At 39.5% G+C, this 19,386-nt stretch overlaps 1 protein-coding gene across 2 annotated transcripts in view; it reads right to left on the bottom strand.

Moving 5' to 3' along the window:
- Positions 1-4,650: 4,650 nt before the first annotated feature.
- The window catches only part of SEC23IP (SEC23 interacting protein), a 52,017-nt gene continuing 37,281 nt past the window's right edge, over positions 4,651-19,386 (bottom strand). Inside the window, exons 14-19 of one of the 2 annotated variants that reach the window (XM_008950979.4) lie at positions 17,019-17,174; positions 16,350-16,452; positions 14,462-14,647; positions 13,613-13,772; positions 12,993-13,094; positions 4,651-6,208 (exon numbers count right to left, since the gene is read on the bottom strand). In XM_008950979.4, the coding sequence (XP_008949227.1) occupies positions 13,013-13,094; positions 13,613-13,772; positions 14,462-14,647; positions 16,350-16,452; positions 17,019-17,174 (687 nt within the window). In that variant the 3' untranslated portion in view covers positions 4,651-6,208; positions 12,993-13,012. Of the gene's footprint in view, positions 6,209-12,992; positions 13,095-13,612; positions 13,776-14,461; positions 14,648-16,349; positions 16,453-17,018; positions 17,175-19,386 lie in introns of both variants that reach the window. The other variant, XM_003825656.6, reaches the window with a different exon arrangement.

Below are 19,386 nucleotides of genomic sequence, written 5' to 3'. Positions count from 1 at the left end.
ATTGGATTAAAAGACACAGATCATTTTAAGGCTCTTGATACATATTACACCAAGTCATTTTCTAGAAAAGAAGCACCAATTGATATTCCCATGAGCAATGTATGAGCTTGTGGGCCCATCTCTTTTTATTTGCCAATATGAGCAGTTAAAAAGAAGACATCTCTTTTTAAATTTTAATTTATATTTTTGAGATAAGTAATAAGAATAAACATCTTCTTCAACTGGGTTTTTTTTTTCCTACTGAATTGTCTGTTTATGTCCTTTTCATGTTTTTAAGTTGCTAAAAGTTCACCATAAGAAAATCTGTACAGCAATTTCTTCCACAGCTAAAAATATGGGAGACTTAACTGTCAACATAAAAATAAAAAGTGACCACTTTCAAGCTGGTTGGGATTTATACTATGCAAATTTAAACATCTATAAAATAAAAACTTTTTAAATGTTCATTTCTTTTTGGATCTTAGCAAATGGGAATTTAGTTCCAGTTGACTCCCCATGATCCCTCCTGCAATTCAAGAATGCTTTCCAGAACTTTCAGATATGCCACAGAGTAGAATGTTGATGATGTTCTCTCAGCACCAAAGAAAGTGGTGACAGATATGGCTCTAAAACCCAGCCACCAGACTGAATTTAATTCTTTACACATAAGCAGCACGTGTTCGACTACAGAGATGCCCAAGGATTCTGAAACCTTAATTTTAACATGTTTCTTATGGAGAAGACTTAATTTTTTTATTGAGTCTCAAAATCAATTCAAAACTCCTTATATTTGACAACAGTTGAGGTTAACAGACTATTATTGTCACTTAACAAAATTATCCTGATTATATAAATGGTAGAACTCCTTAGGACCCCAGCAATAAAAAGTGATGGCCGAGGGAGATAGTCATACACAGTCATCCAAGGTCACAGTCATGCTAGATTCGGATGTTGACAAAACTGATTTGGAAAACGGGCAAAAATGTAGAAGTATTTGGCTGGATTCTAAAATGTGTTAGAAAATGAAAAGTGGTATCAGAAAATGAATTTTTACAGAAGTTAGATGAAAGGTATCTGCGTTAAATGAGACACAGCATCAAGAAAAAATCTTGGCCAGGGGCGGTGGCTCATGCCTGTAATCCCAGCACTTTGGGAGGCCAATGCGGGTGGATCACCTGACATCAGGAGTTCAAGACCAGCCTGGCCAACATGGTGAAACCCCATCTCTACTAAAAATACAAAATACAGAATCTCACTCTGTCTCTCAGGCTGGAGAGCAGTGGCACGATCACAGCTCACTGCAGCCTCGACATCCTTAGCTAGGACTAAGGCATGTGCCATCACACCCAGCTAATTTTGTTTTTTTATTTTTTGTAGAGACAAGGTCTTGCTATGTTGCCCATGTTGGTCTCGAACTCCTGGTCTCAAGTGTTCCTCCCACCTCAGCCTCCCAAAGGGTTGGGATTACAGGCATGAGCCACCATGCCTGGCCTTTATACTGTTTAGAACAATTTGGGGATCTTCATTAACACAAGGTCTTTACTCCCACATTTAAAAAAAAATTAAAATGGGCTTTGACTGCCTAAATGTTTGCAAAAAGAGGCAGCAATTTGTAAGTATTTGAAAATACATCCTTCTATAGTAGAGGTTTCCCTTTATTTTTATGTTTGAGGCACAAGCACGCTTTCTTTATGCTGCCCTGCCATTAACTGTGTAGGTTTGGGCAAGATGAGTAGCTTCTACGAGCCTTGCTTCTCTCCTCTATAAAGCAAGGATGACAACTCCCTCAATCGCCTCTGTAAAGATTACACACATGAGCTGGAGCTTGTGCAGTGCCTAAGACACAGTCAGCACCCAAAACGCATGAGTTCCCTCCCCAGCCTCTTCCAGGAGGTAACAGCCAGGGAACTACAACAGCCTCCTTCACTTGAAGTTGCTCTAGGGGTCAGAGGCACTCTTCAAAATAGTTTTACAACTCCTGACTAGTAAATATACCCTGAAAAGAGGAGCAAATTGGCCTCAAAGAAACAGCTGGGCACAGGTGTTCAGCGGCATAGGAGAGTAATGCATCTTAGCTGGTAGCAAGCACTTTCCAATATTCCACACTGTGCTCCTTTCAACAAGAGCGAATGCTATTAAGCGGCTGCAAAAATAAAAGCACCACTAGAAATGCTTTCTTTAAAAATTGTTTAATGAAAATCACACTCAACACATTCACATAGCTCTCTCTGCATTTCGTGCTTAACAACTTAATTTCTTCAGTCGCCCCAGTTGTGATGTTCTTTCCCACCTCGCGTCTTTCCACAGGTCTGGAATGCACTGTCCTTTTTCCGTCTTCACCTGGCCACATCTCTTTACCTGTCTTTTAGGTCCCTGACTGTATTAGTCCATTTTCACACTGCTATCAAGGTACTACCTGAGACTGGGCAATTTATAAACAAAAGGGGTTCAAGTGACTCACAGTTCTGCATGGTTGGGGAGACCTCAGGAAACTTACAATCATGACGAACGTCGGGGAACTTACAATTATGACGAAAGGCAAAGGGGAAGCAGGCACCTTCTTCACAAGGTGGCAGGAGAGAGTGCAGGGAAAACTGCCACTTTTAAAACCATCAGATCTTGTGAGAACTCCCTCACTATCACAAGAACAGCATGGGGAAACAGCCCCCATGATCCAATCACCTCCCACCAGGTCCCTCCCCTGACACGTGGGGATTACAATTCAAGATGAGATTTGGGTGGGGACACAGAGCCAAATCATTATCACTGACACCACCCCTGAAGCTGGGAAAAGGGCACATGGGGATTCACTGTACCATTCTCCATACTTTTGAGTATTTGTGAAAATTCCATAGTAAGGTCTTTTAAAAACCACTCTTTATACAAGAAATGAAAGACAAACATGGTGGGTTATCCCAACCACACCAGTCCCACCTGTCCATGAACCTGAACTGCAGCACAACCACTAACAAATATGTAGCATTGCCCACTATCTCACGGATGTGTCCTCAGTAACCCCTGGCCTGTTTTATGTGTCATCATACAATTTCATATATTGAAATATGTGAAACTCATTTCACTTAATCTGAAGCTGAAAGAAGTATTAAAGAGCTGGAATTATTTCCCAAACTCCCACTGGTGTTAACAACATGACATTATTTTCAGTGTTCTCTGGGACCAATACATTTGGGAAATCTGCAAGAGTTGCTGTTTTATTTTTTATTCATTTATTTTTTTTTTGAGACAGAGTCTCGCTCTGTCACTCAGGCTAGAGTGCAGTGGCGAGATCCCAACTCACTGCAATTGGGTTCAAGCAATTCTCCTGCCTCAGCCTCCTGTAGCTGGGACTACAGGCACATGCCACCATGCCCAGCTAATTTTTTTTTATTTTTAGTAGAGATGGGGTTAACCCCCTGAGGAGTATTATAGAAATGTCATGAAGACAGGTTAGCTGACAGTCCGTCCCGTGCACCGCAGGGACAGTCAACAGCAGGAACACAATGTCAGCACCCCAGCTCATAGAGGAACTGAATTCTATCCACTCTCCTCTGAGGACCCAGCCCTGGGAAACTGACTCAAACTAAGCTGGAATGCCAACTTATTAAGTTACAATGAGAACTATAACTTGGAGGAAAACCAAAACACTCAGTGTCTGCAGTTCAAGTTTCCACCAGAAAGATGCTTGGTAAACACTAAAGTACAGCATTAAGATAGTAAGATGCCTCAAGTCATAAAAACCTGAAACAACGGTACTATAAATACCAATCATCCTAGGTTTTCTGGGATAATCTTCAGTACTCTTATCATGAGACCAAATGCTGTGAGTTACTATTTCAAATACATGATCATCCCTGCCAAGATAGCGGCATCTCCTCCTTTTCATGTTCAGGGTTCTATATAGATCACACCTTTCCAATAACATACTTACCTCAAAAATCACTCGAATCTGTGCAGTTTCCTTGTCTTATACTGTGGTTTTGAGAAAGCATGCTTGTCTGGTTGGATTCAAGAAGCACGCGTGTCCAGCAGACTTAGAAAGCAGGTTCCTCTTGTCATACAGCACGTTAACATAGCTGACGAGGCCTGGGTGTCTTCATCAGTACTATGATGACTCTTTCACCTTTGATTTCAGATGCTGGCGCTTTTTACTTTTTGTGCCAAACTCTACACATGAAACACTTTTGGAATAACTACAGACATGACTTTCTTTATCTGGGGAAAAGGAGGGCATTAAACCAGATTAGGGGCCGGGAGGGGAGGTTGTCAGGGGATGAGCTGCTCCTGAGGAAGAGGCAGAGATCAAGCTTCACTCAGCAGCTGGACTCTCACCTAGTTTATAGACTGAAATCCTGCAAGGTGGTTACAACAGTGAACAATATGTTCATAAAGACTCTACCCTCAGGGGATCTACTGTTTTTTGGTTTTTAAGAGATTGAATAGTAATACATACATACATACATATGTGTGTGTGTGTATATATATATATGTATGTATGAGTATATATATCCACAGGCAGCGTCACTCAAAAATTCTATTTTCTGTGTCCTCAAGTATTAAAATGAAAGGGCAAGACTGCTGCCACTCAGCTGCCACATGCTTCTTCTACGAACCCTGGTCCTTCTCTGCCCATTACTCAGAAGACAGGCTGAATGACACAAACAAAATCAGATGTAAGTTGAAAAATCAAATTGGATTTTATTGAAATATATATAAATAACCCTCATTTTTCTTTATTTCATCAGTACTGGGAAATTAAGTGAAAAGTAATTAAAAAGTAGTAGTCCTGAGAGAGAGAAATGAAGGCTGAAAGGGAATCAAGAAAACCATATTCCATCCCAGATCTGCCACTACCCAGTCTGGGAAAGGCATTTATTGTCCTGGCCTCAGCTGTAGAATGAGGTGGCTGAAATCTGTGTTGTCTGGAGTCAATTACAGCTCTACAATTTTGCTGTTCTAATTCTACCATTAGGAGCCAATGCTAACGTTACATACTGACCATATAAGCAGGTACTCAAAATGAAAAGGGAATAAACACTGAGTTCATGGGGACACTTTTAAGGAAGACAAGAGAAATACATAAGTTTGCTGCTTAAAAAATGCATTAATGTTACTGCTTTATTCACACTAATTAGAATATATACACAAAAAATGTGTATCATATATCACTTTCAAAAATTTCCATGTTCCATGAGAACTATGTAAACAATGCAAAATGTTTCCACTACGTAACAAAAGAAAATCAGCATTCCCACGTAGTATTAGGAAAATATTTGGATAATCTGAATTTATAGTAAAACAAAGTGATCTGAATTTGTAGTAAAACAAAGTGAAATATTACAAAGCAGTCTTGTCATGAAGTAGCCTTATATAGCTCAGAAGCAACACATTTCATACTTTCAAACACTTTGGTATAAGTGAAATTAATACAAAACAAAAAGAAGAAAAAAAACCTCTACTTTGGTTTTCACATTATTGGAACTTCAGCAACAAGGCAAGTGCACAGCTACCTTGGATGACAAAATGGAAAACCTCTCATCTGCTTGCTTCTCCTCCTGGAAATGGACGTGCTAGGAGAGCGCTTCACAGGACTTCTTGAAAATAAGGTGCATCTCACTTCTTTCCACAATCAGGCTCTCAGCAATCGTTTGAGAGATTTATAAAACCTCAGATTCAGTTGGGATATGAGTGATCTTGATTATTTCCTCTTAACAAATATAAATGACCTTGCATTAAGGCAGCTCAGAAGTACAATTCACATTTAAGTGGAACATAAATCTCTTAAAAATCATATTACTATAGTTTCTCAACAAGTTCATACTTGAATAAAAAGAACATACTGCATTAATAAAAAGAAAAATCCAAGTTTCATAGCCCACTAACAGTACTTTTTAAGAAACAGAAATAACCGTTTACATGCTACAAATATTTCTTCATTGATATCACACATAACTTTGACAACTATACAACTAAACTGATCTGTGGAATTTTTCATGGCATCATTTTTATAATTATGTTTTCTCACCTATACTGTCCAAATGTGGTACTGATTTTTTTCACTGTGTTAGTTCTGTGTCCTGTCCTTTGAATCCCTATATCCGAGAATTGTGGCTGAGCAATTGTTAATGAATCACTCTTCTGTCATCCATCACAGGAGCGAAGTGGGAAAGTCCTCTGAGGATTTTCTCAGCAATGGAAGTTGTACTGGGACTTTCTGTGCAGACAAGAAAGTCTTAAAAAGGAAAAAAAAACCCTCAGTGAACTTTACAAATTTACAGTCAAATACCATGCATCGTTGTCTTTTCTGAAGTAAAAGAACAGACAATCGGCCAGGCACGGTGTCTCACGCCTGTAATCTCAGCACTTTGGGAGGCCGAGGTGGGCAGATCACAAGGTCAGGAAATCGAGACCATCCTGACTAACATGGTGAAACCCCATCTCTACTGAAAATACAAAAAATTAGCCGGGCATGGTGGCGGGTGCCTGTAATCCCAGCTACTCTGGAGGCTGAGGCAGGAGAATGGTGTGAACACGGGAGGCGGAGCTTGCAGTGAGCCAAGATGACGCCACTGCACTCCAGCCTTGGGGACAGGGTGAGACTCCATCTCAAAAAAAAAAAAAGGACAATCCAGTGCTCAACTTTACTGACAAACACCGCAAACCGCCTCCAAAGAGCACAGCCTGTGAGCAAGTCCTCAGGCCTTCCAAAGGGACAAGAATGCCCAGGAAACACTCAGTAAGATTAACCAGCATGATTTCTTCATAGCAAAGCCAGTACAGAGAGTAAAAGACACAATTTAAAGTTAGTTATGGCCAAGTGTTGTGGCTCACGCCTGTAATCCCAGCACTGTGGGAGGCCGAGGCAAGTGGATCATCTCAGCTCAGAAGTTCGACACCAGCCTGGGCAACTTGGGGGAACCCTGTCTCTACCAAAAAATAAAAAAATTAGCCAGACGTGGTGGTGCACACCTGTGGTCCCAGCCTCTCGAGATGCTAAGTTAGGAGGATCGCTTGAGCCTGGGAGTCAGAGGTTGCGGTGAGCCAAGATCGCACCACTGCACTCACACAAGCTGGGTGACAGAGTGAGACCCCTTCTCAAAAAATTAAAATGAAGTATTTTATTTTATTTTTTTTCTTTGAGACAGAGTCTCGCCCTGTCGCCCAGGCAGGAGTGCAATGGCACGATCTCAGCTCACTGCACCCTCAGTCTCCCAGGTTCAAAAGATTCTCCTGCCTCAGCCTCCCAAGTAGCTGGGACTACAGGTGTGTGCTACCGCGCCCGGCTAATTTTTGTATTTTTAGTAGAGACAAGGTTTCACTATTTGGCCAGGCTGGTCTCGAACTCCTGACCTTGCGATCCGCCTTGGCCTCCCAAAGTGCTGGGATTACAGGCATGAGCCACCGTGACCAGCTAAAATATTAATAAAAAATAAAGTTAGTTATCTGCCATGTTAATTTGAGGCTTTTTTATTTTTTATTTAATTATTTATTTTTGAGACAGGTTCTCACTCTATAATCCAGGCTGGAGTGCAGTGGTATGATCATAGCTCACTGCAGCCTCAATCTCCCGAACTCCAGCAATCCTCCCACCTCAGCCTCCCAAGTTGCTGGGACTACAGGTGCACACCATCATGCCCCAGTGATTTTTTTTTTTTACTTTTAGTAGAGACAAGTAATGTCTTGTCTATGTTGCTAAGCTGGTCTCGAACTCCTGAGCTCAAGCGATCTGCCTGCCTCAGCCTCCAAACTGCTAAGATTACAGGTGTAAGCCACCACGCCTGGCCAATTTGAGGCTTTTCAAAGAACAATCCTAAAAAGGTCTAAAAGGACATAAACATAAAACAATCATTCAGCAAAACTGATCTAAGCTTGAATGAACTATGTATAGAATAACTGTTAACATTTTAAATGGATTATCTTATGACATTAGTATAGTATTAGAAACTTAAATTCTTGCCTAAATTTTACAGCCAAGTGTAAGAAGAAGTAAATAAAACAATTATAGTGAACGAATCATGTGAAATAGAAGGTTCCGAGTTTTTCATATAAGGTGATGGCAAAATCCTAGAATTACTATTCTTTTGGTTTTGTTTGTCTTGCCTTGTTTTGTTAGGGGAGAGAGCGTCAGGGGAACTTAAATTATTTCGAACTTCATTCGGGATAACTGCGAAGACTATGGTATAGTGAGAACTTCTACTGCCAGATATTATGCAAAAAATTACAATGATTAAAACACCATATTTCACCAAATCTAAGACACCGTTGATTGTGACACTTCACTGTTATGTACCATAAAAAGATGCCCAGAAAGGGAGTCTCAAAGGAGAAGCCCTCACAAAAAGTGGGGGACCAAACATCTATAGTCTCAATGAGGGATAAAAGCAAGCAACTACATGCAGAAGGGATGGCAAAGAGGCCTGCGCACCTCTTCCTTGACAATGGAAAGAGGGAACAAAAACTCCAATATCTGAACTGACAACCCCACCCCTGCAAATTCTGGGGGCTGAATTCACACTACCAGCATCATCCTAAAAAATCCCAAGCAGAGAAATTAGCTTAAGCAGAGGCAAGTTGGTAAAGCCCCTCCCCCAGTGACCAGCAGAAGAGAATGCACGGCTTCTCAGAAAGAACTCAACTTCCCTTAAAGCAACAGCTGACTTAAATTTTTTTTTTTTTTTTTTAAGAGACGAGGTTTCACTATGTTGCCCAAGCTGGTCTCAAACTCCTGGGCTCAAGTAATCCTCCCACAGTGCTGGGATTACAGGTATGAGCCACTGCACCAGCCCCAACAGCAGATTTTAAGATGCATTACAAATTTAAATATGTTAAAATGTGGAAAATAAATGACTTGAAATCAATGAAGTATCATAGACAAATAAATCACTAGAAGAGATGAGAAAGCCTAGGAAACAAATATTAATTAAAATGTCAAACAACAGCAAAATATTTGGCATATGATAAAAACATCAAACCAATGACAAAAGGGTACATTGTTCAATATATGGCACAGACAGAAACGATTATGTAAGAAAAAAGTTAAATTGTTCTCTACACCTTACTCTTCTAAATTACAAAGCCAAATGGGGGAAAAAAAAGAACTAAAAGAAAATAAATGTAAATATCTAAAAAATAATTAATCATAAAAGACTGGGCTATGTTTTTTGTTTTTTTGTTTTTTTTTTAGACGGAGTCTCGCTCTGTCAACCAGGTGGGAGTGCAGCGGCACAATCTAGGGTCACTGCAACCTCTGCCTCCTGGGTTCAAGCGATTCTCCTAACTCAGCATCCCAAGTAGCTGGGATTATAGGTGCCAGCCACCACACCCATCTAATTTCTGTATTTTTAATAGAGACGGGGTTTCTCCATGTTGGCCAGGCTGGTCTCAACCTCCTGACCTCAGGTGATCCGTCCACCTCGGCCTGCCAAAGTGCTGGGATTACAGGCGTGAGCCATCATGCCCGGCGTAGGGCTACGTATTTTTAAAACATGCTCCCCTCAAACTGCCGCCAAAAAAATCCAAAGTATAAGGAAAAATAAAAGGCTAATTTCAAACTGGGAAAAAATACTTATAATGACAAAGGTTAATATCCTTAAGTATCACATTTATAAATCCATAAGAAAGAAAAGGACCCTGGCCGGGCACGGTGGCTCACGCCTGTAATCCCAGCACTTTGGGAGGCCGAGGCTGGCGGATCACGAGGTCAGGAGATCGAGACCACAGTGAAACCCCGTCTCTACTAAAAATACAAAAAATTAGCTGGGCACAGCAGCGGGCGCCTGTAGTCCCAGCTACTCGGGAGGCTAAGGCAAGAGAATGGCATGAACCCGGGAGGAGGAGCTTGCAGTGAGCCGAGATCACGCCACTGCACTACAGCCTGGGCGACAAAGCAAGACTCCGTCTTAAAAAAAATAAAATAAAATAAAGAAAGAAAAAGACCCTACCCCGTACCTCCAAGAAAACACAAAGGTCATGAACAGGCAACTGACAAAAGAAATATAATCAGCCAGTTAAGATACACCCAAAGAGCTCAACTTCACTAATAATAGAAATGTAAGTAAAACCGGTATTATAACTATTTCTGGCTATCAAATTAGCAAAAAAAATTTTTAAATCAGTAATACCCAGTGTTTCCAAGAGTGCAAGAATACTGGCCTTTACATACTGATGGTAAATATGAAAATTGAGCAACTTTTCTGGAATGCAATTTAGCAAAATGCAGGGATCAAAAAGTTTTTTTTTTTGTTTGTTTGTTTTTTTTTTGAGACAGAATCTCATGCTGTTGCCCAGGCTGGAGTGCAGTGGTGGAATCTCAGCTCACTGCAACCTCCACCTCCCAGGTTTTAGGCAGTCCTCCTGCCTCGGCCTCCCAAGTAGGTGAGATCACACCCTGCTAATTTTTCTGTATTTTTAGTAGAGACGGGGTTTCACTATGTTGGCCAGGCTGGTCTCGAACTCCTGACCTCAAGTGATCCGCCCGCCTCGGCCTCTCAAGCTGGGATTACAGGCATGAGCCACCGCACCCAGCCAAAAATCTTTTCAAAATATGCAATATTCTCAGAAATAAGAACACTGCTTCTAAGAATGTATCCAAAGCAAACAGAGATTGGCAAAAAGTGTGTAAAACTACATATCAGAGTTATTTATAATGGAGAAAATTTGGAAAATCATCTAACACCCAACAATGGGGTAAAATAAAGTATTTTAATAAAAGAACTATCAAATGGAATGAAATGCAACTATTAAAATATCACGTATCACTGTAGTACTGTTCATACTAATAAAAGATTAGAATAACTTCAATGCCCATCAGTAGGGACTGCTTAAACAGATTATGGTGCAATAGTCAATGGAATACATAAAAAAGAACGAGGTCACTCTCATGTTCTGATCCAGATTCTTCTCTCCACCTGAAGTGGTCTTCTTCCTCCAGATATCCACCTGGCTCGCTTGCTCAAATGACACTTTACTTTACCCGTGAAGGGGGTCCTTTGCCATCTTATATACATTAACAACTTGCACCCATCCCAAATGAATTCCTCTCCTCCTTGTCCAGCTGCTCAGTCTTTACCATGTGGTTCATTTCAACTGTCCACGTGCTGTCTGCCTTCCATTAGAGGAAAAAAGGTCCTTGAGGGCAGAGGCTTTGGTCCACTGCTGTGAAACCCAATACCTAAAATAATACCTGGCACTTAAGTAAGGTGCTCAACAGATACTGGACGGATGGATGAATGGACGGATGGGCGGACAGATGGATGAATGGATGGATAGATAGATATGGGACAATCTCAAAGATACAAAGGTAATAACGGTGTGTCAATTTTGCTATCATTTGTCTTTTTTTTTTTTAGATAGAGTCTCACTCTGTCATCCAGGCCGGAGTGCAGTGGCGCAATCTCAGCTCACTGCAACCTCCAACTCCTGGGTTCAAGAGATTCTCCTGCCTCAGCCTCCTGAGTTGCTGGGATTACAGGCACCTACTACCATGCCCGGCTAATTTTTGTATTTTTAGTAGAGACAGGGTTTCACCATGTTAGCTAGGCTAGTCTTGAACTCCTAACCTCAAGTAATCCACCTGCCTTGGCCTCCCAAAGTGCTGGGATTACAGGCGTGAGCCACTACACCCAGCCTCTTTTGTCTTTTAAAAAAGAAAAACTTAAAAGTGTGTGTGATGTGTTAACAGATATCTGGAAGGATACACAAAACATGGAACACTGGCTGCCTCTAGGCAGGGAGGTTGGGGATGAGTTATGGGAAAGCCATCTTTCACTTCTGGCCTTGCATTTCCCAACTACAGGCACCCACCACCACACCCGACTAATTTTTGTATTTTTAGTACAGACGGGGTTTCACTATGTTGGCCAGGCTGGTCTCGAACTCCTAACCTCAGGTGATCTGCCCGCCTTGGCCTCCCAAAGTGATGAGATTAGAGGCGTGAGACACCATGCCTGGCCTACACTTTAGTTTTCTTTTACTTTGTTACAAGTTTAATTTTGGAAATGGAGCCAAAAAACTTTCTCTAAGGAAGCCCTACTAAAAGTACTTACCTCTCTAAAACGAGGAGGTAGAAGATGAGGCTGAAGGGAATGTTCATTTACCACTTACTATTAGAAAACCAAAAATGGCAGGAACTTCCTTTGATTTCAGTAATTTAGAGCTCAGCATTTTGTGTCTGATTCTTTCAAAGCCTTTAAAATTTCTAACTTTGTAAAAAACACATTACTTGTTTTTAAAAGTAATGCATAATCTAGTGAGGAAAACCAGGTATCTGGTGTCTCAGGAGGACAGTTAGGAATACAGAGTGTGGCTGAGCTGCACGTCAGCTGACCCATCACAGACTTAACCTCCTTCCCTATTCTTTCTCTATAAAGATTGGGAATGCTCAAAACATTACTTCTACAATCTTTCATACAGACTGGAGATATTGGACATTAGACACAGGCCTAGTCAATAGGTATGAGTAAATTTTTGGACAAGCTTCTGCTTCCCTAATTAAGAGCGACAGATGTGAGGAGTACTACCCTCTCCCCTCTTATTCATGTTGTGAATGTAGATATGGTATCTGCAACCATGGGGGCACCTTATAACTATGAGGCAGCAAGAGCCAACATTCAGGTGGGAAGAGGCAAGCACTCTGGGTATCTGGTGGAGTCATTCAACAGAGGAACCCTTCTTGTTACGGAAGAAAAATAAACCTCTATTTGTTTAATGTATTGTAAACTGGGTTCTGTGAACCTGCAACCAAAGGAATTCCTAACTGATATTCTTGGGAATCTATTTTAAAAAGAAACTAAAAATAACTCAAATTCTATGTAAATTTAGAAAGAAGACTGTAATAAATCAGAAATGTAAATTACAAACCAATTATCTTCCTTAATGTCTCTATTGCAAATTTTTAAAAACGACGACAAAAACTCAGAGGAAACAGAAAAAAGCAAAATCAGTCAACATCAACTCCATACAACAGATTTGAGAATGCAAACATTCAGAATTTATACATTCAATAAGGATAAACTCACACAGTAAAACTGAAGTTTGATCAATGCTGGGGCTGTTCTGGACTAATGTTCATTGTTCGATAAATTTCTTTAAGTAGTAACAGAGCAGTATCTTCAGATTCCCTATGAAAAGGAAAAGCATATTTACTTAAGAGACAATTAGAAGAAATTAACTTCTATGCACAATGGTTGAAAATGCAGGTTCTATTCTATTCAACTCTATCTAAGAAGGGCAAATGATAGCAATGTAATCTCAGTGTAATAAATAAAGCAGCGTAATCGCAGAGCTGTCCTTAAAAACTAGATGAATACTGATTAGCTCCAAAATAGCTGTGTTGCAATTCTCCTTGGTGACAGGGATACAGGAAAGAATGGCATTTCAAAGTCCCTACCACTCCCACTGTGAAAGGCATTCCCACAAAAACAGTGTGCAAGAACCAAGGGTCTCTGGTCAAAAGCAGATGACATACTGCCATCTTGTGGGTAACTAAGGGGGAAAAATAACGATTCTGAACATATAGAAATTCAAATGAATATTCATAGCACATTGTATCAGTAAAAGAATCTCACTAAAACTAAAATTGCTGCACGTGCTAGCACCAAAAGCCCACTCAAATGTTACCAAATTTAAGAACACTTACCAATAGCATAAGTGACTCTGAAGAGCGAAAAGGTATTCATTAAAACTCTCTATTGGTTTTTCTTGGAGAACGTAGTCAATTCGGCGGCCTCCATTTAACATTCCAACCTTTCCTAAGTAGTCCTCATCCTTGGAAAAATCTGGACTTTCAACAACCTTTTCTGCTAGAATTTAAACCATTTCAATATCAAAGTCAATCACTTAATCTTTATCCTTTGACTTTAGCTGACTTTCTGGGCTCAATGAGAATACTGCTTGACGCATGTAGCAACCTGAGGAGCTACCACGCTCACTCCCCGTTCCTCCAAAGAGCCAGGGGAAGAGGGGCTGGTTACCCGAGAGAGAGGAGAAAAGAGCCAACAAGCTGAGAGAAGTTGTGAAGATAAGGGGTGAGAAAGCATTGTAGAAAGAAAGGAAACAGGATTAGAATCTGAAGAAGTCAAAAACATCACAGCACGATGACCTTCACATTGCATGTCAAGTCTGTAACATAGTTAAACAACAGTTTCAGGAAGAAAACCTCTCAGAGTGAGTCTTTAAAATGCAAACCCTAAAACAAATTGAGTTCTCAACTCGGATATTCCACTCTGGCCTTAAGAATCTCAATATAATTTTTAAATTGCAGAGGAAAAAGTTCAGTAACTATCAGATAAAAACCCACTAAAAAAAGATGGCATGGATTTTGAAGTAATGCTATTGACAGTACAGTTTATCTTAACAGATTTTCCTTTAAAGAGCTTCTATAATTTAACCAAAAAGTCTAGAAAGGAAATGCATCATCATATAACTTTTAAGTATTATGTTCATATGAAACATTTGTATTAGAAAATGCCTCAAATGTCAAATTTACCTTCAACTACTTGCTTTTCTTCTTCTTCTTTGATCTGATTGGCCACCTTCTCCAATTCTTCTTGCAACTGGGTTGAAGAGGTATGAGCACGGGCAAACTCATTTAATGTCTGCCAAGCACTTTTGAGAGAGCTAATAAAACCCTGCTTCAAATCAGATCCCATACGAGAGAGACTCTCTTTCAATTCTAAAGAGATTAAGATGACACAACAAGTTAGTCAGTCACTGGGTAAACTTCTGCCTCACAAAAATTGTAAGTTAACACTCTTCTCAGACAGGATAAGACTGTTTCTTCCTCTTTTCAATGTCAAATATACGGAGTGCCTCAGCCAAGAACCCTCAGCATGTTAAAATGTCATGGATAGTCTTATTGCTTTTTTTTTTTAATGACTAAACTTGATCCAGCAAAAATCTATAAATTTTCTCTCTCCAAATAAAAGAAGTTCAAATACCATAAAAACGTAAGCACATTCAGCCAGGCGCGGTGTCTCACACCTGTAATCCCAGCACTTTGGGAGGCCGACGTGGGTGGATCACGAGGTCAGGAGATCGAGACCATCCTGGCTAACACGGTGAAACCCCGTCTCTACTAAAAATACAAAAAGTTAGCCGGGCGTGGTGGCGGGCGCCTGTAGTCCCAGCTACTCGGGAGGCTGAGGCAGGAGAATGGCATGAACCCGGGAGGCAGAGCTTGCAGTGAGCCAAGATTGTGCCACTGCACTCCAGCCTGGGCAACAGAGCAAGACTCCGACTCAAAAAAAAAAAAATGTAAGCACATTCTTATGCCTTTTTTGTTTGTTTTTACTGTAAGTTTAAACATAGGGGCCAGACACAGTAGCTCATGCCAGTAATCCCAAAACTTTGGGAGGTCAAGAAGGGAGAATCATTTGAGGCCTGGAGTTCAAGACCAGCCTGGGCAACATAGTGAGACCCTGTCTCTATTTAAAATAAAAAATAAAAATAAAAAGAGGCCTACGAGATTTAAAAATCACTGTTTTTCTAATCTGTAAACAGGAAGTGGTTTTGAGGATTCTTTTTTTTTTTTTTTTGAGACGGAGTCTCTCGGAGACTGGAGTGCAGTAGCACGATCTTGGCTCACTGCCACCTTCGCCTCCCGGGTTCAAGTGGAGAATTAAACATTCTAATAAAACCACAATTTAAACTCCAATTTAGAAATGAAGAAATCCCTGCTCCTTCACTTTTTCTACTGTTGTCTAATAATCACATGTGAATTCAAGGTCTCTGAGTTATCAAACGCATGCCTTATTTTAACTTCAAAAGAGTTCAATATTTTTAAAAAGCATGTTAGCAAAACAAACAAAAAACACACTTTCACATAAGAGTGCGTAATCACTTTTCCTTCTCTTCTACCCCTCCCATCCCTTCCACCCAAACTTTTAAATGTAGCGTTAATACACACCATTAACAGGAAGAAGAGAAACCTAAATTCAACTTGGAATCACCAATCCATTATGTTTAATGAATTTTTTTAACAGGAAGGTGTGTCTAGTTAGCAAGAAAATAACAGCTCACTTTGACAACATCAAGTTTATTTCTTGATGGTCTGTTCATTACTTTAAATACTGTTCTTCTTCCTAATTCCAAAACTTGTAAACAAACTCTATCAAAATCTAATTATGCATCTTATTGCCTTATTACCAACTTCTCCCTATTCCTAATTACCTTGACAATTAGAATGCCATCAAAGAGAAATAATTCATTTGTAATTTTGTTAAAGCTCTTCCAAATTCTTAGTTTAAAAGTTCTGAACATAGTAGGCACTTAAATAATATTAATTCTCTCAGAGACGATTTAGCGTCAAAATTTTCATAATTCATTACAGACTACAAATGACAGGAAAAAAAGTTTTTATAGTATTTGCTTTTTACCTAAATGAAGTCTTTTTCTGCCTTTGTGATGTGGAATGAGAACAGCTTTTAGGTCCAAATCTGGAACAATCATAGGTTCTAATCTATATGCCACTGGATCAAGCTATAAATAGAAGAATTTATGAATAAATAAAAGAAATTTATGAAAGCTGTTTTGAGTTATATGCCTTCGCTGGGTAAGAAAATGGATACATGGCAAATTAGAGATTTTTATTTTTCTCCACACCTTATTCAAATACTGACAATTATGAAAAGATTTTCTAGTTTGTGTGTAAGATTACTTTGCAAGCAAAGCAAAAGAATTATTTCCCTGAACAAAGGCTTTTGATAAGTTTATTGGAAAGTGTCAGACTATATCTCTTAGAACAGAAAGCTGAACCTTATAAAATCAAGATAGGTATTAATTCCCAAGAAATAAGAATATGAGAATTTACTAGAATAAAGAGGACAGGTTCTTCATCTTCTTCAAAAAAGAAAGTAAAAGGTCAGGCACAGTGGCTCACGCCTATAATCCTAGCAATTTGGGAGGCTGTGATGGAAGGATCACTTGAGGCCAGGAGTTTGAGACCAGTGTGGTCCACATAGTAAGACCCCATCTCTATAAAAAAGTAAAAAATGTTTAAAAAAGAAAAAAAGATTTTAAAAAACAAAGTAAATTCAATTACTCACCGGATGATAAATATTGAAGAACCCTTTACAGGTAGGAAGGCTGTAATTCTCATCTATCCTATCAACTCCTCGAATAGTGAGAAACATAGCAATTGGAGACCCCAAGGCAAAGAATATCTCTGGTTCAAAATCTAATGAGTTGTAAGCAACAGAAACCTGGAAAGAATCAAATAACAATGAAAGATGATTGTTCCATTGTCACCTAGTAGAAAATTCTTTTGAATTTTCAGGCCGGGCTTGGTGGCTCATGCCTGTAATCCCAGCACTTTGGGAGGCCAAGGTGGGCGGATCACGAGATCAGGAGATCGAGACCATCCTGGCTAACACAGTGAAACCCTGTCTCTACTAAAAATATAAAACAATTAGCCAGGCATGGTGGCATGCGCCTGCAGTTCCAGCTACTTGGGAGGCTAAGGCAGAAGAATCGCTTGAACCCGGGAGGTGGAGGTTGCAGTGAGCCAAGATCACACCACCGCACTCCAGCCTGGGTGACTGAGCAAGACTCCATCTCAAAAAATAAAAAAAAAGTACTAAAAAATTTCTCTTTAAAATCTTTATAGACTATTATATCCTCTGGCTATACTTTTACATATTGTTTTGCACGGCATAATAGTATATAAGAATTACTATATTTATTATGGTTATAAATATGGTTAAAACTTTAGACTTCTAAACTCAAACTGCCTGGGTCTGAATCATGGTTTCATTCACTGTGTGATCTTGGGCAAGTTTCTTAACCTCTCTCTCCTCCACCTCAGTTTCCTGATTTATAAAATGGGGATTATAACAATGCCAAGCTCACATGTGATTGAAAAATAAATAACCTAATCCACATAAAGTGCTTAGCACGAGCTCGGCACAGCTTAAGCATTCAATGAGCATTATTTCTGTTACTATTATAACTATCATCCTCTCCAGTTAAGTTTCTTTCCATCAGAAAAATGATTTGTCCTGAAAGAGCACATTTTGAGTAGCTTACATGTAGCCTCTCTCAAGAGAAAGCACTGTCATCTGAATAGCACTGTACAATTTGCAAAGCTCTTTCATTTGTTTCTCAGTAGCAGGAAATGTGTCTTTTTATTTTAGTATCTTGAGAGTGAAGCACAATGAATGGCATAATCCAAGTGTTCAACAGAGGTCCATAGAAAGAGGGAGGCAAGGCAAGAACCATTATGCCTATGGCAAAGCTCAAATATGTGACATGACTTAACCCAAGAACACAGAGCCAGTGAGTGATGGAGTGCTGACTTAGATGTGGGACTTCTAATTCCAAATCCAATTCTCTTTCTACTACACTAAGCTGCCCCTTCTAACAAAGTTTAGACTTCACATTCCTAGGCTTGCCCTTATATTTGCAAATTCGACAGTTTTGTTCCAGCAAACAAAAAGAAGAAAAAGAAAGTTAAAGAACAATTACAAACTGGAAGAAATATTTATAACATACATGACAAGGAGCTAATAACCTTAATATATAAATATTTTGTAAATGTCAGTAAAGGAAAAAAGAAACCAAATAGAAAAACAGGTAAATTCAACACTTCACAAAAGAAAAATGTTTAAAAAACATATGAGAAAATAACCTCACTAGTGCTCAAAGAAATACAGTGTGATACCATTTTCCCTATGGGGTTATCAGAAACGTAAATGAAATACTAAAAAGAAAGTAAGAAGTACTAACAAGAAAGAAAAAAACTGTATGAAAATACACACAAAAAATTAATTCTTTAGAATAGCGTTGTCAAAGTGAAACTACTACATATTTTTAAAGGAAAATGATAATACCAGCACTGGCAATGGACAGAGGAAACAGGCAAACTTCTAAACTGCCAGTGAGAATACAGATTGATGTCTCTCCCGGGGAAGGGACTGTGTCCATCCTTTGGCCCAGCTAACCTATGTCTACCAACTTAACTGGAAGAAATAATAAAAAATGTGCACAGAAAACTGGCTTTAAAATGTTCATCACTAGACTACTTAAAAGAGTAAAAAGTAGAAATTGCCTACATGTTTAATATGATGGGTTGAATTGTGTCCTCACAAAACATTTATGTTGAAGTCCTAACCCCTAATACCTCATAATGTGACTTTATTTGGAAATAGGGTATTTAAAATAGGTATTGGAAATAGGGATCTCATTCAAGTTAAAATGAGATCACTGTGGTGGCCCTAATCTGACTGATACATAAAAAGGGGAAATTTGGACACACAGACAGACACTCACAGAGGGAAGATGATATTAAGAGATAAGGAGAATATGACATAGAAAAGAAGCCTGGAGGGATGCATCTATAAACCTATAACTGCCAAAGATGGCCAGCAAATCCCTAGCAGCTCGAAGAAACACGAAAGGATTCCCCTCCAAGTTTCA

The sequence above is a fragment of the Pan paniscus genome, chromosome 8, assembly GCF_029289425.2.
Source record: "Pan paniscus chromosome 8, NHGRI_mPanPan1-v2.0_pri, whole genome shotgun sequence".
Taxonomy (NCBI): Eukaryota; Metazoa; Chordata; class Mammalia; order Primates; family Hominidae; genus Pan; species Pan paniscus.
The sequence above is the reverse complement of the archived record's forward strand: the minus strand, read 5'-3'. Positions and strand labels throughout refer to the sequence as shown.